Source organism: Pelophylax lessonae (assembly GCF_965119305.1).
Source record: "Pelophylax lessonae genome assembly, chromosome: 1".
Classification (NCBI taxonomy): domain Eukaryota; kingdom Metazoa; phylum Chordata; class Amphibia; order Anura; family Ranidae; genus Pelophylax; species Pelophylax lessonae.
In genome coordinates, this window is record NC_138768.1 from 51,722,292 (window position 1) to 51,738,520 (window position 16,229).

Sequence of the window (16,229 nt, forward strand, 5' to 3'; positions counted from 1 at the left end):
TACATAGTTTCCTGTGCCTCAGCCCATGTGTCAAAATTAGACTTAGCCTTCGACCACCGATCCCTGGCTTCAGAGGTGTTTGAGCAGTTTAGCAGCCTTTGGGCCTCCCTGAGAGAGGCGCCTCGCCTCGGTGTAGGCTTTAGTAATTCCCTTTTTATGAGCCGAGGCATAGGAGATGTGTCCCCTCAAGACTGCCTTGCTCGTCTCCCAAAGGAATGTCGTTGAGCAGTCAGGAGAGGAGTTAGTGAGCAGGAAGTCCTTCCACTTGTCACGGATGAGCCGTTGGAGACCCATGTCCTTGGCAAGGTAGGAGGGGAATTGCCATGAGGGTTTAGTAGTGGGGGTGGGGGCAGGTCGAGTAGGTCTATAGAGATGGGGGCATGATCGGAGTCAGCTATGTCGTGGATGCTGGGGTGAGATGTGTGGGAGAGCAGCTTATTATTGGGGAGGACGTAGTCGATTCTGGACAATGAATTATGGGGGTGAGAGAAAAATGTATAAGTGTTTTCAGTGGGGTGTGCCAGGCGCCATGCATCTGTCAGACACATGCCACCCGCAAAGGTCTGGAGTAAAGAGGCGGGTACGGGAGCTGGTGGGCGATGGGGAGCGCGCTTTGCGTCTCCTGATCTGTCTTCGTCTGCATTTATGGTTGTGTTAAAGTCCCCCGCTACCAGCAGGGGAAGGTGCACCACAGGTGCTAGAGCAGAGGTGAGCGTTTGGAAAAAGGATTTTGTAGGAGCATTCGGGGGCATAAACACCCGCCAAGGCCCAGGTATTCGTGGCATTGGTGATGTTCACAACCAGAATGCGCCCAGCATCATCCCGGTATGTATCTGTGATGGTGCAAGGTAGCCGTTTGTGGACTAGGATGGCCACCCCTACCTTAGCCCTAACAGCCGGAGAGCCGCTAACCTTGCCCACCCAGAGTTTATGCAGATGATCCAGATCTGTCGTAGCCAGGTGGGTCTCTTGGAGGACAGCGATGTCCGCCCTCAGACGCCTCAGGTGTCTGAGGACAGCCATCCGCTTATTTGGTGACTTTAAACCCTTAACTTTCCAGCTTAGGATTTTTAATGACATGGGGAGTGTTGTGGAGGATAAAGGAGCATGTAGATAGGATTGTAGTTAAATAAACCTATACATGGCAATCAAGTAGGCCGTTTTATTTGTGTACCAGTGGAGTAATCACCTGCTTTTAGGACCCAGCGGATGCCTGAGGGCTTCCCCTCTATATATTTCCCTTGTTAAAGATGGCGCCATAGAGGCCTGAGGAAGGAGCACATGCTCCGATAGCGCATCGCCTACGTCATCACGTCCTTATGTTACAACCGGGAGAGTGCTGCCGGAAGTTTCACCTCTGTGTCCCCAGTGTTCAGGAAGTGCCGACTTCCATCGGCTACAGCGGACAACTGCAGCGGACCTTTTCAGACTGTTTGAGGCACCCGGACGGACCTACCGCTTGGACGGACCAGTTTATATCACATACTGCTGTCTTTCACCTACTCTCTTGTGAGTATTTGGTGCACATTTATTTACCACATTAAACTTGTCTTACTGCACTTAGAGTGGCGCCTGTCTTTTCTTCATAGTTAAATAAACCAGCAGTGTTGGGACTCAACCATGTGCGAGAGAGTAACTCTGTGCCTGATAGTGACGTACCATAGTGAAGGTTGTAAAGGTGGTAGGGAAAGGTAAAAACCCAACAGGGGTTTAGGAGAACACAAAACAAAGTACATACCACATGAAGCCTCGACTTCGCTTTTTTCCTCATGTGAGCGTCACTGTAGCCCAGGAGCAGCGTTACCGATTGTCAAATTGCACCCATGGTAGTTGGCAAGATCAAGTGTGACGTTCTCGAGAGCGAAGATCACATCTAAGAAGAGGTAGAATAGCAAACAGAGTACTGACATACGGCAAGGCTGTAACCAGGATGAAAGTGAAAGCGTCAACAACCCTGAGACCTAAAGATAATCATATATACGTGTTAAATCACCTAACCAGCGGTATATCGTAAAAGACAAAATTACAAAGGAAGAACATCAGAAAGCAAGTAAAATCATAATCAGCATCAAACCAACGGCGGATGCAGTAGTCAAGGCCAGGCCCTGAGCATTGTCAGACAGGTGGACTCGTGCATATTACCACGCATGGAGCAGTGAGCGCAACATGCGACAATCTCACGGATGGGGGGGGGGGGGGTGGTGAGGTGATAAAAGTTATAATTTCAAGGTCTAGGGCGACCAGTGGGTCCGGACAGACATTGCTTCTTGGCGGGGTTTCTCCTGGAACTGCGTTGCTCCCTGGGGCTCGGGGAAGATTGCTGATGACTCTGTGGAGATTCCAGTGGGATGTGCAGGTAGGATTGCATATAATGGCTGGCTTCCTCAGGGTGAGTGAAGGATTTCTGTTCTCCCGCCGCATCAAGAGTGGCTGGGTAGGCAAGAGTAAATTTGATGGCCTTTTGATATAAAGCCTGGCAGAGCAGCTGAAAGGCTTTTCTCCTCTTTGATACTTCCTGAGAATAGTCTGCAAAAATCAAGTTTGTGGCCATCAAGCTGTAGGGATTTAGAATTTCTGAAGGACTTAATGATGTTGACTCTGTCCATGTAGTTGAGATAGCGGACTATGACAGGGCGAGGGGAGTGGCGTTCGTTAGAGGGGGCCCCCAAACGATGAGCTCTTTCCACCGTGCAGGGTGATGCAATCCCCAAGGCTGAAGGGATCCTTGTCATGCATATGTCATGTATGGAGTCGGCATTAAAGGACTCTGGCAGGCCTATGATCCTCAGATTATTACGCCGGAACCTATTTTCTAGATCGTCAAGTTTTTCTAGAATGTTAGTCTGTCTGCCTGGCCTGCTGGTCGTGGGAGAATGAGCTCTGCACCTCATCCTCTATGTCATAGATCTGGTGTTCAAGCTCTGTGAGCCTGCCGGAGTGATCATCCAGCTCCTTCCGGAGGTGAGTGAGCCCTTGCACTATAGCCTTATCCACCACCGCTGAGATCGTGGGTGCTAGCAAGGTCGCCACCGCCTGCGCCAGACTAGCGATCTGTGCCTCCGAGAACATAGAGGCTTGCGCGCTTTGGGATGAAGCGGGCTGTGGCGGCAGCGTGAGGTCCGCCATGTTTGCCTCGGTTGAGGCCTGGTCGGTAGGATTGCCTCGGGGGGGGTCTGAGAGGCTGATGAAGGGCCGTGTAGGACATATTTATCCATCTCTACCTTGTCCTGGGAGTAGGTGGATGGTCTCAGAAGTCTGATGTCTGCGATGGGCTGTAGATGGGCTTTGTAAGCCGTTGTTGTCGGAGCCGCCGTTCTGCGCGTCTTCCTACATGAGGCGCCGGAACCGGACACATTTTTATTTTTTTTTTTTTAATGCTTTTTATTTGCAGTGCCATTAATCTCTCTGGCAGATCCCCTTGCTGGAAACTACACAAAAAATGCAGATGGTGTGATTTTTTTTTTTTTTTTTTTTGTTAACCACTCTTGGACCGTGCACTGTATATATACGTCATTATTTTACATTATATACCATGGTTATGGCAGCAGCTAGCTGCCATATCCCCAGTATATTTTTATACAGCAGGCGATCCTCTTTCAGATAAAAGTGATCCTGGTGGTAGATTCACCGTAGGAATCGATTTACACAACCTGTAAAAACATTTTTAAAGTGTCACCTATGGAGATTTTTAAGTACCGTAGTTTGTAGCCATTTCACAAGAGTGCGCAATTTTGAAACATGACGTGTTTGGAATCTGTTTACTCAGCTTAACATCCTCTTTCATATTATACAAAATAGTGGGGCTAACTTTACTGTTTTGGTTTTTCTTAATTCATGAAAATTAATTTTTCCCAGAAAAATTGCTTTTAAAACAACACCACGCAAATACAATGTGGCATAAAATATTGCAACGACCACCATTTTATTCTCTAGGGTCTCTGCTAAAAAATATATATACTCTTTGGGAGCTTGAAGTAATTTTCTAGCAAAAAATACTATTTTAAACTTGTAAACAATAAATGTCAGAAAAAGGCCTGGTCCTTAAGTGATTAATTGCGCATTTTTGTGAACTGTTCCTAAAACATATGTGCTAAAGCTGATACTCAGCCTTCCCCCTCCTACTGAACTTGACTTTCCTTTACCTAATCCTTTAAATTGACTCTTCACCTTTATAGGGACTATATCCTCCATTTATTTTTTTCTCTTTCGTTCATTGACGGACACAGCTCCTGATCTTCATGACCATTGGGTTATTTTGCCCCCTACAGTAGTAGGAACAAGGCAGAAAAAGAATCTGGCTACGCCTATGGGCAGTCCCAGGGGGTCCCTCTCTCTGCTATAGTTACTCAGTTTATTTCCTGCCTAGTCAGGAGTAAGGACCTAGTTCCTTGCTGGGATCTCTGGCAATTTTTTCTTTTTAGATAGAAATTTTTCTCCTGTTTTTTTCCTGTGATCTGGTGGCTGCAGGTGCCTGTTTCTGCTGGGTGGTGAGTCTGGTGGGGCTCTCTCCCTCTCTACTCAGGGTCTCCTAGTGCTTTGTGCCTGGTGACTGGGTGGTGCTGCCAGCGCAGTGGGGATTGTCCCTTTGCAGTGTTTTACTTTTTGTGGGGTCCCCCTGGTGAGTCTTTGGAACACATCCCCCAACCTGATCCCCTCTCTGAAGCTTCAGGGCCCGCTGGGTCCTAACCATCCATCGATGCACTGGCAGGGGTCCTGGAGTCCTTTGTGTCCTGGGTGGAGGTGGATTTTGGGCGACTGGCTAGCAAAAAGTGCAGCCCCCCCCCAGCCTTCCCCTGCCTCACCGCAAACTTCGGTAACCCTGCTGGGTCTGCGACCACGTGCCCGGGATTCTCAGATAGTGAGGATGATTCCTCCACATCTGCAACCACGCATGACGAAAAGGCGCTGGTGGAAGCACTGATTGTATCTGTGCGTGAGACCTTGAAGATGGAGGACACAGCAGCGACAGAGCCGCAGGTTCGCTTTGGCACTCGCAAGCCTTCCAAAGCCTATTTTGACAGAATTTTCACTAAAGTGTGGGGATGACCAAAGCGTCCCCTTGGAGTCCAGAAGCGATTTACTAGGCGTTACCCTTATGAGGAGTCCCTTATTAAGAAGTGACTGTTCCACCGGTGGTGGACCCTCCGGGTTTCCAGATTGAACAAGGCAACCATGATTCCGGTTGAAGAGTCCCCCGGCCTTAAGGATCCACTTGACAGGAAGGCGGAGGCTGTGGCCTGCAATATGTACACTCTGGCTGGTTCGGCACTGAGGCCAGTATTCACCATTGTCTTGGTGTCACAAACTGAGTGGGCTAAGCTTTTACGGCGTGACCTGGAGGGAGAACAGTCTCGGAAATACTAAAGCCAGACAACCCCCCTGCCATTGAGCTGAGGGACCAGCTGGTCCAGAGGCTGCAGTTTATCTGTGATGCCGCTTTGGATGCAGCTCCCCTAGTGGCTCGGCACTCTGTTTTGGCAGTGGTCCTTCGACTGAAAAGTCCCCGGCCTTTAAGTACCCGGCTGACAGGAAGGCGGAGCAATATGTTCACCCTGGCTGGCTTGGCACTGAGGCCGGTATTTACCATTGCTCTGGTGTCGCAAACTCTGACCGAGTGTGCTAAACTTTTATGCTGTGGCCTGTAGGGTGAGCAGCTTACCCCTGCCTTTGCTGAGCTGGTGGACCAGTTGGTCCAGGGGCTGCAGTTTGTCTGTGTTGCCTCTTTGGATGCGGCTCCCCTAGTCTCTATGCTCCTCTGTTTCAGCAGTGGTCCTTTGGCGTATCTTTTGGCTCAAATGTTGGTCTGTGGACCAGACTTATAAAAAGTCTTGACTGATCTTCCCTTTCAACGCCGGTTTGGGGCTACCTTGGATGACCTTAAAGGTCTCGCAGGGGGAAAGAGTACTTTTCTTCCACAGGCTACTAAGGGCAAGAGACCTCGTCGTAGATGTGGGCCCTCCTTCTCGGCTCATTTTTTTTTTCGTCCCTAAGGGTCAACTGACAAGGGCTCGAAGCCTTTCAGGGACTCCTCTGGAGGATCCAAATGAACCTGGTCTGGCAAGCCGAGAGTGGGCTTTCCCAGCCCGTGGACTTTCCTGGTACAAGACAAGTAGGTTCATAAAGCAATTCAGTCTGGCTAGAAGATCGAGTTTCGCTCTTGTCCCCCGGCAAGGTTCTTTCCTTCTAACTTGCGCCTGTCTTCGGACCGCTTACAGGGTCAGTTTGGTGCGGTACAAGACCTGCTACTTCAAGGGGTGATTGTCCTGGCTCCGACTTTAGGAACATTTTCAGGGTTTTTACTCAAACCTGTTTACAGTTCCTAGGAAGGAAGGCCAGGTGCGTCCAATCCTGGATCAAGGATGCTTACCTTCGCATTCCAATATGTGCCAGTCACCAGCGATTCCTCCTTTTTGCCATGGGAGAGGAGCATTATCAGTTTGTGGTATTACCCTTTGGTCTCGCCTCTCTGCTCCTCGGGTCTTCACAAAAGTGTTAGCTCCGGTGTTGGCATTTTTATGCCAACAGGGGATCGCGGTACTGGGCTACTTGGACAACCTCCTTTTGTGAGCAGAATCTCCTACTGCTCTGGTGGAAAACCTGGAAATCACCATACAAACTCTGAGGGAGTGCGGCTGGATTCTGAATTTTTTCAGAAGTCTGCTTTGTTTCCGTCCACAAAGCTGGGCTATCTGGGTCTGACTCTGGACTCTGCCTTAGCCAGAGTGCTCCTTCCTCTGGACAAACTCCAGAAATCGCATGCTGCAATTAGTCTCCTGCTGTCCTGCAGTTGCACAGTTCAATACAAGGTCCCTGCAAAGGGAGATTCTGGCCAAATAGGACAAGACTTTGCAGTCTCTGGACAATCAGATCCGGCTGTACCGGGGAATGGAGTCGTCCGTGATATGGTGGCTCAGTCGGCAGGCGTTGGACCAAGGTGAGTGGTCTCTTCACCCGGAAGTGTTTCATCAGTTGTTTCTCCGGTGGGGCACCCCCCGAGGTGGATCTGTTGTCGTCTCAGCTCAACCGAAAGGTGCAGAAGTTTGTGGGTCAGTCATGGGATTCTCTGGGGGACGCCGCAGATGTGCTGGTGGCCCCGTGGGGTCAGTATAATCTGATTTACACCTTGCCTCCTCTCAAGCTTCTGCCGAGACTTCTATGCAGGATCGAGGCAGAAGGGATTCCAGTCAGCTTAGTGGCTCCGGACTGGCCTCGCCGGGCTTGGTATGCCGATTTGGTGCAGCTTGTCGCTGACGTTCCTTGGAAGCTTCCTCTCAGGGAGAATCTGCTGTCTCAAGGAGCAATCTTCCATCCTGCTTTAGTCGCTGGCTTTGACAGCTTGGCTGTTGAAACGCCAGGTGCTGATGGATAGAGGTTTATCTGAGTCGGTGATTCTAACGCTTTTAAAAGCTAGGAAATCTACTTTTAGGAAGATCTACCATCGTACGTGGAACACGTACATTGCGTGGAGTCTCTTGAGGTTCACCCTCGCTCCTTCTCGGTGGCTTGGATCTTGATCTTCCTTCAACGGGGGGTTGAACAGCAATTGGCCTGGAATACCTTTTAAGGACCAGGTTTCGGCTTTGGCGGTATTCTTCCAATGACCCTTGGCCACACACTCCCTGGTGCGTATCTTTCTTCTGGGTGTCTGACATTTGGTCCCTCCAGTGCGGTCTCCGTTGCCGCCTTGGGACCTAAATTTTGTGCTTTGTCCTCCAGAAACCTCCCTTTGAGAATATTTGGTGGGATTCCCTTGCTGTCTCAGAAGGTGGCTTTTCTGGTGGCCATCACCTCCTGCGTGCAGAGTGTCTGAACTGGTGGGGTTATCCTGTCGTTCACCTTACTTGGTGATTTAGAGATAAGGTGGTTCTTCGCTCCTGTCCGTCTTTCATTCAAATGAAAATCAGAGACAACCTTTCAGAGGAAGACATTGTGTTCCCTTCCCTGTGTCCCAGGCCAAAACATCCGAAGGAAATGGCCTTGTGTGCCTTGGATGTGGTCCGGGCAATTAGGGTGTACCTGGCAGCTACGGAGTCTTTTAGGAAGTCAGACTCCCTAATTGTGCTCACAAATGGGTCTCGGAAAGGGTTGTCCACTTCCTCTGCGACCATTTCCAGATGGATCAGACGGACCGTGGTTCACACCTATTCCGTCAGGGGTCACGTTCCTCCTAAGCTGCACTCTACTCTGGCACATAGTGCCTCCTGGGCCTTCCGTCATCAGGCGTCAGTGACGCAGGTTTGCAAGGCGGCCACCTAGTCATTGGTGCACACTTTCACAAAGTTCTATAAAGTGGATTTGTTGGCATCTGTAGATGCTTCTTTTGGCTGCAAGGTTTAGCAGGCTGCTGTTTAGAGGAAATGATCCTCTTTGAGGGTGTATTGTTTTTTTCAGGTGGGCTTCATTTTTGTTTATTTTTTGATTCAGCTAATGATGCTTGGTTGGCTACTGTTAGCCTTGGGAATTTTTTTTGCTGTTCCCACTCCTCATGTTTAACACTGCTTTGGTATGTCCCAATTGTCATGAAGATCAGGAGCTGTCCGAATGAACGAAAGAGGAAATGGGATTTTTGACTTACCGTAAAATCCATTTCTCTGCTGTTCATTGAGGGACACAGCACCCACCCCTCTGTGGAGTTGTAATTCTTCTGACACTGCTTGTAACAAAACTGAGTACCTATAGCAGAAAGAGGGAGTATACCCCCTGGGACTACCCATAGGCATAGCCAGATTCTTTTTCTGCCTAGTGTCCTACTCCTATAGGGGACGGTATAACCCAATGGTTATGAAGATTAGGAGCTGTGTCCGTCAATGAACATCAGAGAAATGGATTTTAAGGTAAGTCCAAAAATCCCTTAAAAAAAAAAGAAGACAAAGCTTACCTTTTTAGCCCTGGTTCACACCAGTGCGGCTTTGAAATCTTGCTTCTTTATTGGGATTTTTAAAGCCGCAGAACAGTGCAGTTTATTTGCAGCTTGCGACTTCGTTTAACAGATGTTAATGCAAGTCGCAATGAAATTGCAAAAAAGTAGTGCAGAAGCCTTTTTCAAAGTCGCTGTGGCTTAAGTCGCAACAATTTGGTTCCATTGCCACAAATAGGGTGGATCTGTCATGCGATTTTTCAACTGTTAAATTGCATTCGTGTGAACGAAAGTTGTGGGATCTTGCTCTGCTTCAGTATGTCACAGTACATGTTGGCATTCTTGGCTCCCTCCATGAGCTGTAGCTCCCCAGTGCCGGCAACACTCATGCAACCCCAGACCATGACACTCCCATCACCTTGCTTGACTTTAGGCTAGACACACTTGTCTTTATACTCCTCACCTGGTTGCCGCCACACACACACTTGACACCATCTGAGCCAAATAAGTTTGTCTTGGTCTCAGACCACAGGACATGGTTCCAGTAATCCATGTCCTTAGTCAGCTTGTCTTCAGCAAACTGTTTGCTGGCTTTCTTGTGCATCATCTTTAGAAGAGGCTTCCTTCTGGGAAGACAGCCATGTAGACCAATTTGATTTAGTGTGCGGCGTATGGTCTGAGCACTGAAAGGCTGACCCCTCAACCTCTGCAGCAATGCTGGCAGCACTCATACGTCTATTTCCCAAAGACGACCTCTGGATATGACGCTGAGCACGTGCCCTCAACTTCTTTTATCGACCATGGCGAGACCTGTTCTGAGTGGAACCTGTCCTGTTAAACCACTGTATGGTCTTGGCCGCCATACTGCAGCTCAGTTTCAGGGTCTTAACAATCTTCCTATAGCCTGGGCCATCTTTATGTGGAGCAACCATTCTTTTTTTCAGATCCTTAGAGAGTTCTTTGCCATGAGGTGTCATGTTGAACTTCCATGGACCAGTAGGAGAGAGTGAGAGCGATAACACCAAATTTAACACACCTGCTTCCCATTTAGACCTGAGATGTTGTAACGCTAACGAGTCACATGACCGGGGAGGGAAATTGGCTAATTGAGCTCAATTTGGACATTGTTACTTAGCGGTGTACTCACTTTTGTTGCCAGAGGTTTAGAAATTAATGGCTGTGTGTTATTTTGAGGGGACAGCAAATTTACACTATTATACAAGCTCTACACTCACTACTTGTAGCAAAGTGTCATTTCCTCAGTGTTGTCACATGAAAAGATATAATAAAATATTTACATAAATGTGAGGGATGTACTCACTTTTGTGAGATACTGTATAGACAGATATATATAGATATTATATATACATTGACAGACAAACACAACTGCTTTGCTGCACATTTCTCCTCATGGATCTCTGCAGTTTCCTGTTATCTCCACCCTCATCCAGCCCCCTCCAGCTTTGCAGCTCTTATTGGCTCTCCTATGACCCCTCCTCCCTTGCTGGCAAACTCTCATGAGAGATAAAGAGAGAGCTGTGCATGATCTCATTAGCTAATTACCAGACAAAGAGAAAGTGGACTGTATAAGGTATTTAATGGCAGAAAAAAAATGCTTCTCTTTCTTTCACTGACGGGACACAGCTCTTGATTCTTCTTAACCATTGGGTTATACTGCCTCGTAAAGGAGTAGGACACTAGGCAGGAAAAAGCTTGACTACGCCTATGGGCAGTCCCAGGGGGTATACACTCACTCTCAGCTATACAGTCAGTTTTTTTTTCTCTGCCTAGTCAGGACCTAGTTCCTTGCTTGGGAACTCTGGTCCTAGCGATTTTTTTTTTTTTTTTTCTTCTTTTTTTTAAATTGAATTTTTTCCTATCTTGTATTATTCCTGTGAGAATCTACAATCCATTGCTGGACTAAGCAATGGACTGGATAATCTAGATCCAGAGAGTCCCCTCAGCACTGCGCTAGGTCTGCCGTGACATAGCCCAACTGGATGGGGGCTGGCCTGCGAGTTAAGCGTCTCACAGGGCGCCTTCGCACTGCCCTCGGCCTGAGTCACAGCGTTTCTTCTGGCCAACAGCCACCCACATTCTGATGGAGCGGTGGTCTGTCAAACTGTTGGGCGGCCCCTGTGAGGGTGGCTGAAGCCACTGCCTCCTGTTTGGGCATCCGCCCTTTCCTCCGCTGCTCCCGGGTGGTTGGTTTCTCTGGGGCTCGCGTCCAGACGGCTGGGCGCCCACAAAAATGTAGGCCGCGGCTTCCGACCTACTAGGCCAGGCGGCCAAGTCGGGCGCCTCTGTTGGGGGTTGGCCTCAATGAGTTTGGCTGAAGCCCCCACTCTTCCTTTTGGCATCTGTTAGACTGGGATCCGTGCACTTGCGGCTGGGCCTCCACAGAAATTTAGGCCGCTGCCTGCTTGGAAGGGCTGGCGCTGTGGGGGCGGTTAATTTTTTGATGACAGCCTTGCTGTCATTGTGTGGGGCATCTGCCTGCGCGCCCGCGTCATTTACTATTATGTGGTCCTCTATGGAGGGGCTTGAAGGGCGACCCCCCCCCCCCCCGTCCCCTTTTTGCGGGGTCCAGCAGGTGGTCCATTAGTGGGCCCTCAGTTGGCGTCCCCTTTGTGGGATCGCAGTCGGCGGCCCTCCCCTGATTGTTGCATCAGATCCTGAAATTGTTGCGGACGCGAGTCACCCTGCTGGGTCTGCGCCCACACACACTGAGTGCTCAGAGTGAGGATGGTTCCTCTGCTCCTCCTAGTCACGCATGAAAAGGCGCTGGTGGATGCCCTGTTTGTGTCAGTTCGTGAAATTTTAAAAATGGAGTTTGCGGCTGATGCTGCTTCGGAGGCGCCGGTCCCTTTCGGCACCCACAGGCCCTCCAAAGCGGCAAGGGTGTTCCCCTTTTCCACTTAGTTTGACGACATTGCCTGATGGTGTTGGAGTTTGCTTGGGTGGATTAGGGCACTGTCCCCACTTGACTATGTTTGGGCCTGGTGATTGGATGCTCTGTTTCTGCTCACAGGAATTACTTCCTCTGGGCATCTGGCTACTCTTACTGCCAGAATTGGCAACAGAGTTTACAAATGATAATGAGAACATTGTCTGTCCTAACAAAGGGTTAGAAGCTAGACTTCTTGCATTGTATGGTAATAAGGGGAGGCTCAACCTGTCCTTATGACAGACTCGCTCTGACATTGTTTGGAAATGCGTGCAGTCCGCCATGAGGCCTTCTCCTGAGAAGCCATTAAAAGGTAAAATTTAGTGTTATTAAGTGTCTTTAAAAAAAAAAAAAAAAATACGCAAAACACCTTGCTGTGGGACCACCTGAGCGGGCTTGCTCTCGAGCTGCTGCTCTGCATGTCTGTTCAGACACACAGCTGTGGCTCTGCTCCGCCCCCCTGTCTTTTCATTGGTTCACTGGCTCGTATTGAAAGCAGCGGGAGCCAATGTCTCCAACTGCTGTCTTAGCCATTAAGGAAGGAAAGCTCAGGTAAATATTGTGGAGGCTGCTGCACACAGAAGGTTTTTTACCTTCATGCATTTTATTCATGAAGGTAAAAAACCTTTAGCATTTAGATGGACACAAAATTCACTGTTTGTTCATTTTGTAAACATTTTGTCATGCTTGCTTTGAATATGTATTTTTTATTTGCAGGCTGTAACCTTAAGATCTTCAATAACCAAGAGTTTGCTGCGCTCCTTGCTCAGTCAGTGAACCAGGGATTCGAAGCAGTTTACCAATTAACCAGAATGTGCACTATCAGAATGAGCTTCGTGAAAGGCTGGGGTGCCGAATACAGGTAATCTTCACTTGTATGGCTCTCTCCCCTTTATTTTTTTAGGTCTCCCTCTTCTTGTGTTTTTTTTTTCTTTGTCTCTTGCCCTTTCTCTCACCCTGCTTTTTTTTTTGACCATCCTATTTTAAATTGTAAACTCAAGTGTTCACATTGAAGCCCTTTTCAGATACTGTAGATATTTGCTGGAGGCAGAACCAAAAATCCCAGCTGCCAGTTTTAACCCTACAATAATAATACTGTTGCATCTTGAGCTAGTGGCAGTGTCAGATTACAGGACAGAAATAAGCAAGACTACCACTGCCAGTCGTTAGTTACTTGTACATGCTTAGAGATACTGTCACTCCCATTCACAGCAAAGCGACATTTCTCTCTCGTTCATTGACGGACACAGCTCTCTTCTCTTCATATCCATGACTGATAGGGTTGGACGACGAGCTTGGCTAATCTAGATTCAGTGGTCACCCCAGTCTGGCCATTAAGCACGTGCAGATCTTTAGCTAAGCGCTGGGTTGGCCACGACATGCCCCACCCTGGACCGGGGCTGCCAGAGAGTTAAATGCCTCTCGTAGACACACCTGACTGGTCTCCTATAGTTCATGTCACAGTGTTACCCAGGTTGACAGCCCCACCACTTCGGTGGAGAGGAGGATCTGTCATGGGAGCATAACCTGCACGTTTCACTGGATTGGGAAGTAGAACTGCCCCCTTTCTCCTGGACCCCTCAGACCTTAGCTGCATGTGCCATTCCCCCGGGTGGGTGCCCTAGGAAATCCTGAGCTGCTCCTTTCCTGGTATTGGGGCTGCTTTAGCAAGCTTGGTGTAGAAGCCATGCGCTGGCCTCTCCCGCAAGTTTAGAGCTGAGCTGCAGTCGGCCTGCTCCTCTCATTTTCTGTCCAGTCGGTCTGCAATCTGTTGACATCCTGGAAAGAAATCTAGCCTTGTAACGTTTCACCAGTGAAGTTCCTTCCCTCCATTCTTTGCCTCTTGCTTCAGCGCCTTTGTGCGCTGTAAGAGGCGCTGCAAGCCCTGTATCAGGGGCATGGTGGTTCCACGATCACAACCGACATGGTTCTGGAGTTTTTTCCCCCAACCTATTCCTGGTTCCCAAGAAGGAAATGATTCTGCCCAATCCGAGACCTCAAGGCCTTGAACACCCTTGTGCGGGTTCAAATAGGAACTTACTTGCCCATGGTGGCTGTAGGTAGCACTATAGAACTCATGAATAGGAACAGAAGAGAGCTGTGTCCATCAACTAACTCAGAGAAAGGGATTTTGCGGTAACAAAAAATCCAGATAGCTTACCTCCCTGCTGGAGTCCTCATTGGGTAATCTCTGGCGTTTGAGCTTACCTGGGTGAATGACTCCCCTCTCCACATGTGACTCGGGTATGGCAGTTCTCTTGGGTTAGATTAATATCACATATAGGTGGTGGGCACAATCACTGCCCTGAATGGGCAAACTGTCAGGGTCTCTTTTAGCAGGTGAAGTTGGTAATGCATACAATTTGCAAAGCTATTGGTCTGTTTTAAGATTAACCTGTTTTGTCACTTCTCTTATAGCACTGATATCTCAAATGTTCCCCCATTTCTAAGCATCTCTCTCCTGTCTTTCAGGCGGCAGACAGTCACAAGCACTCCTTGTTGGATTGAGCTTCACCTGAACGGACCTTTACAATGGCTGGACAAAGTGTTGACTCAAATGGGCTCTCCCTCAGTCCGCTGCTCCAGCATGTCCTAATGGGGCTTCTTTTTTTTTTTTTTCCCCCCCTTTTTTTTTTTTTTTAAACCCCCTTGTACGACATGTGGGTTCAATACGAAGTCTTGGCAACAGACTTAATTCAGCTCGTCTGTCCATAGTATTTGTGTGTGGTCCCCATGAACTGTTTACAAATCCAAAAAAAGAAAAAAAAAAAAATACTGAGAAACAGCACTTGAGGTCCCATCAGATTAAAGCACCTTGTTGGATAACATTTTCTGATACCATAGAGGAAAGTGCAGTGTGAAGTCACTCCTTACTTTGGGAAGGGATGTTTTAAAGGACATTTAATGTATTATTGGGCATATGTCGGAGTGTCCAAATGGTTTAACAATAACATGAGCGGTCCTCTTATGCGTCATGTATAATTACTACATTTTTGCTGTTATACATTTTTAGATCCCGATTAGGGTGTGTCTGCTTTTTATTTTAGTCCCTCCACCCCAAAACCATTTTTTGCCATTATTATTACCCTTAGCATATTTGTATTTTTTTTTTGCCTATTTTTTAAGTTGACTTAATAACAATGCATGCTTGCTCACCTTTCCGTACTTTTTTTCCTTAGCAGCCATAGAACTAGCCATGCCATATTTCTCGCCTTTCTCTTGGTGGCTATGTTTTAAAGAAGTCATTTTCCCCCCCTTTTTATATATTTTACAGAATTATGCACTTGCAAGATTACATCTTTTGAGACAGTAGCCAATTCAACTTTTTGTTCATGATGACAAAATCATTTGAGATTCTAGAATAATAAAGTGTTTGAAGGTTTTTTTTTTTTTTTTTTTTTTTAAGTGCATGTTATTGTGGAACCTTGGACACTACATTTTGCACCCTATAAAAGTATCTTTCCAGTTGTCTGCCTTTAGGGACGGGTGGGGTCAATGATTGTGTAGACAAAGGGTACTCTGACTTTAAAGTATACATCTTACTAACAAACTCATTCTGTAGCTGTCTGTCCTTTTTATAAACGTGAGAGTGGCAGGATTTCCTTTCATCTCTCTCTCTCTCTTCCTCTCTCTCTCTCTCTCTCGCTGTCTCTCCCTCCACCCTGGGCTGCATTGACTACATTAGTATTGTACTTTGTAAGTACAGCTAGTGACCTTTGTTGGCTTTCAGAACAAATTTGTGGCCAGTGTTAGGTTTAATAATCACTAGGCTAAGTTGCGGAAAGTGATTACGCGTCTGTATAGCGTATCGTTACCCCTCCTCCTGCTGCCAGCCATGTTTGAGGAGTTTCTTCGACTGGGACAGACAAGAATGTTCCACTCGCCCGGTTGCGCCTGCCGCCTATGATTTTGAAGGGTTCCTGAAAACATGCCCTGCTGTGGGTCAGTGAAGATCTGGAGTTGAAGATGCCTGCTGTAGTGCGTAGATGCAATTCCGAGACTGTTCAATGGTAAGCAGAAAGCCAAACTGTAAAAACCGTAATTGGCAAAAGCATTTAACATTTGTGAACTAGTTTTACCAGTAGATCGTTGTATTGGTAGAACTTGTGAACTTGACATAAGCTTTGTGCGTGTTGCATTTGCCGAATATGTGAATACACTAATAAAAGGTTTAATTCTCACTTGGTGGTGTGATTTTCTAAGTCCTGGGTGTGGTTGGACCTCACCATTGTGGGTTTGTGTATTTGTGTGATTAACATGAAGCTACAGTTTTGTTGTTGGCTAGTTGTGTACTTTGGGCCTACTACCTTTCGTCTGAAGATGTCAGTCAAGTAACCTTACAAGAATAGGCAACATTGGGAGGGGGGGACGCTTTTATTTTAGTTTGTAAATAACGTTGCATTGTACCAGAATCTACAGTAATGC

General features: G+C 47.7%; 1 protein-coding gene across 2 annotated transcripts in view; it reads left to right on the plus strand.

Moving 5' to 3' along the window:
* SMAD2 (SMAD family member 2) overlaps positions 1-15,985 on the plus strand; it is a 152,424-nt gene extending 136,439 nt beyond the window's left edge. For both annotated transcript variants that reach the window (XM_082254630.1, XM_082254631.1), the window contains 2 exons: positions 12,522-12,666; positions 14,277-15,985. In XM_082254630.1, coding sequence (XP_082110756.1) covers positions 12,522-12,666; positions 14,277-14,400 — 269 coding nt within the window. In that variant the 3' untranslated portion in view covers positions 14,401-15,985. The remainder of the gene's footprint in view (positions 1-12,521; positions 12,667-14,276) is intronic.
* Positions 15,986-16,229: the final 244 nt, after the last annotated feature.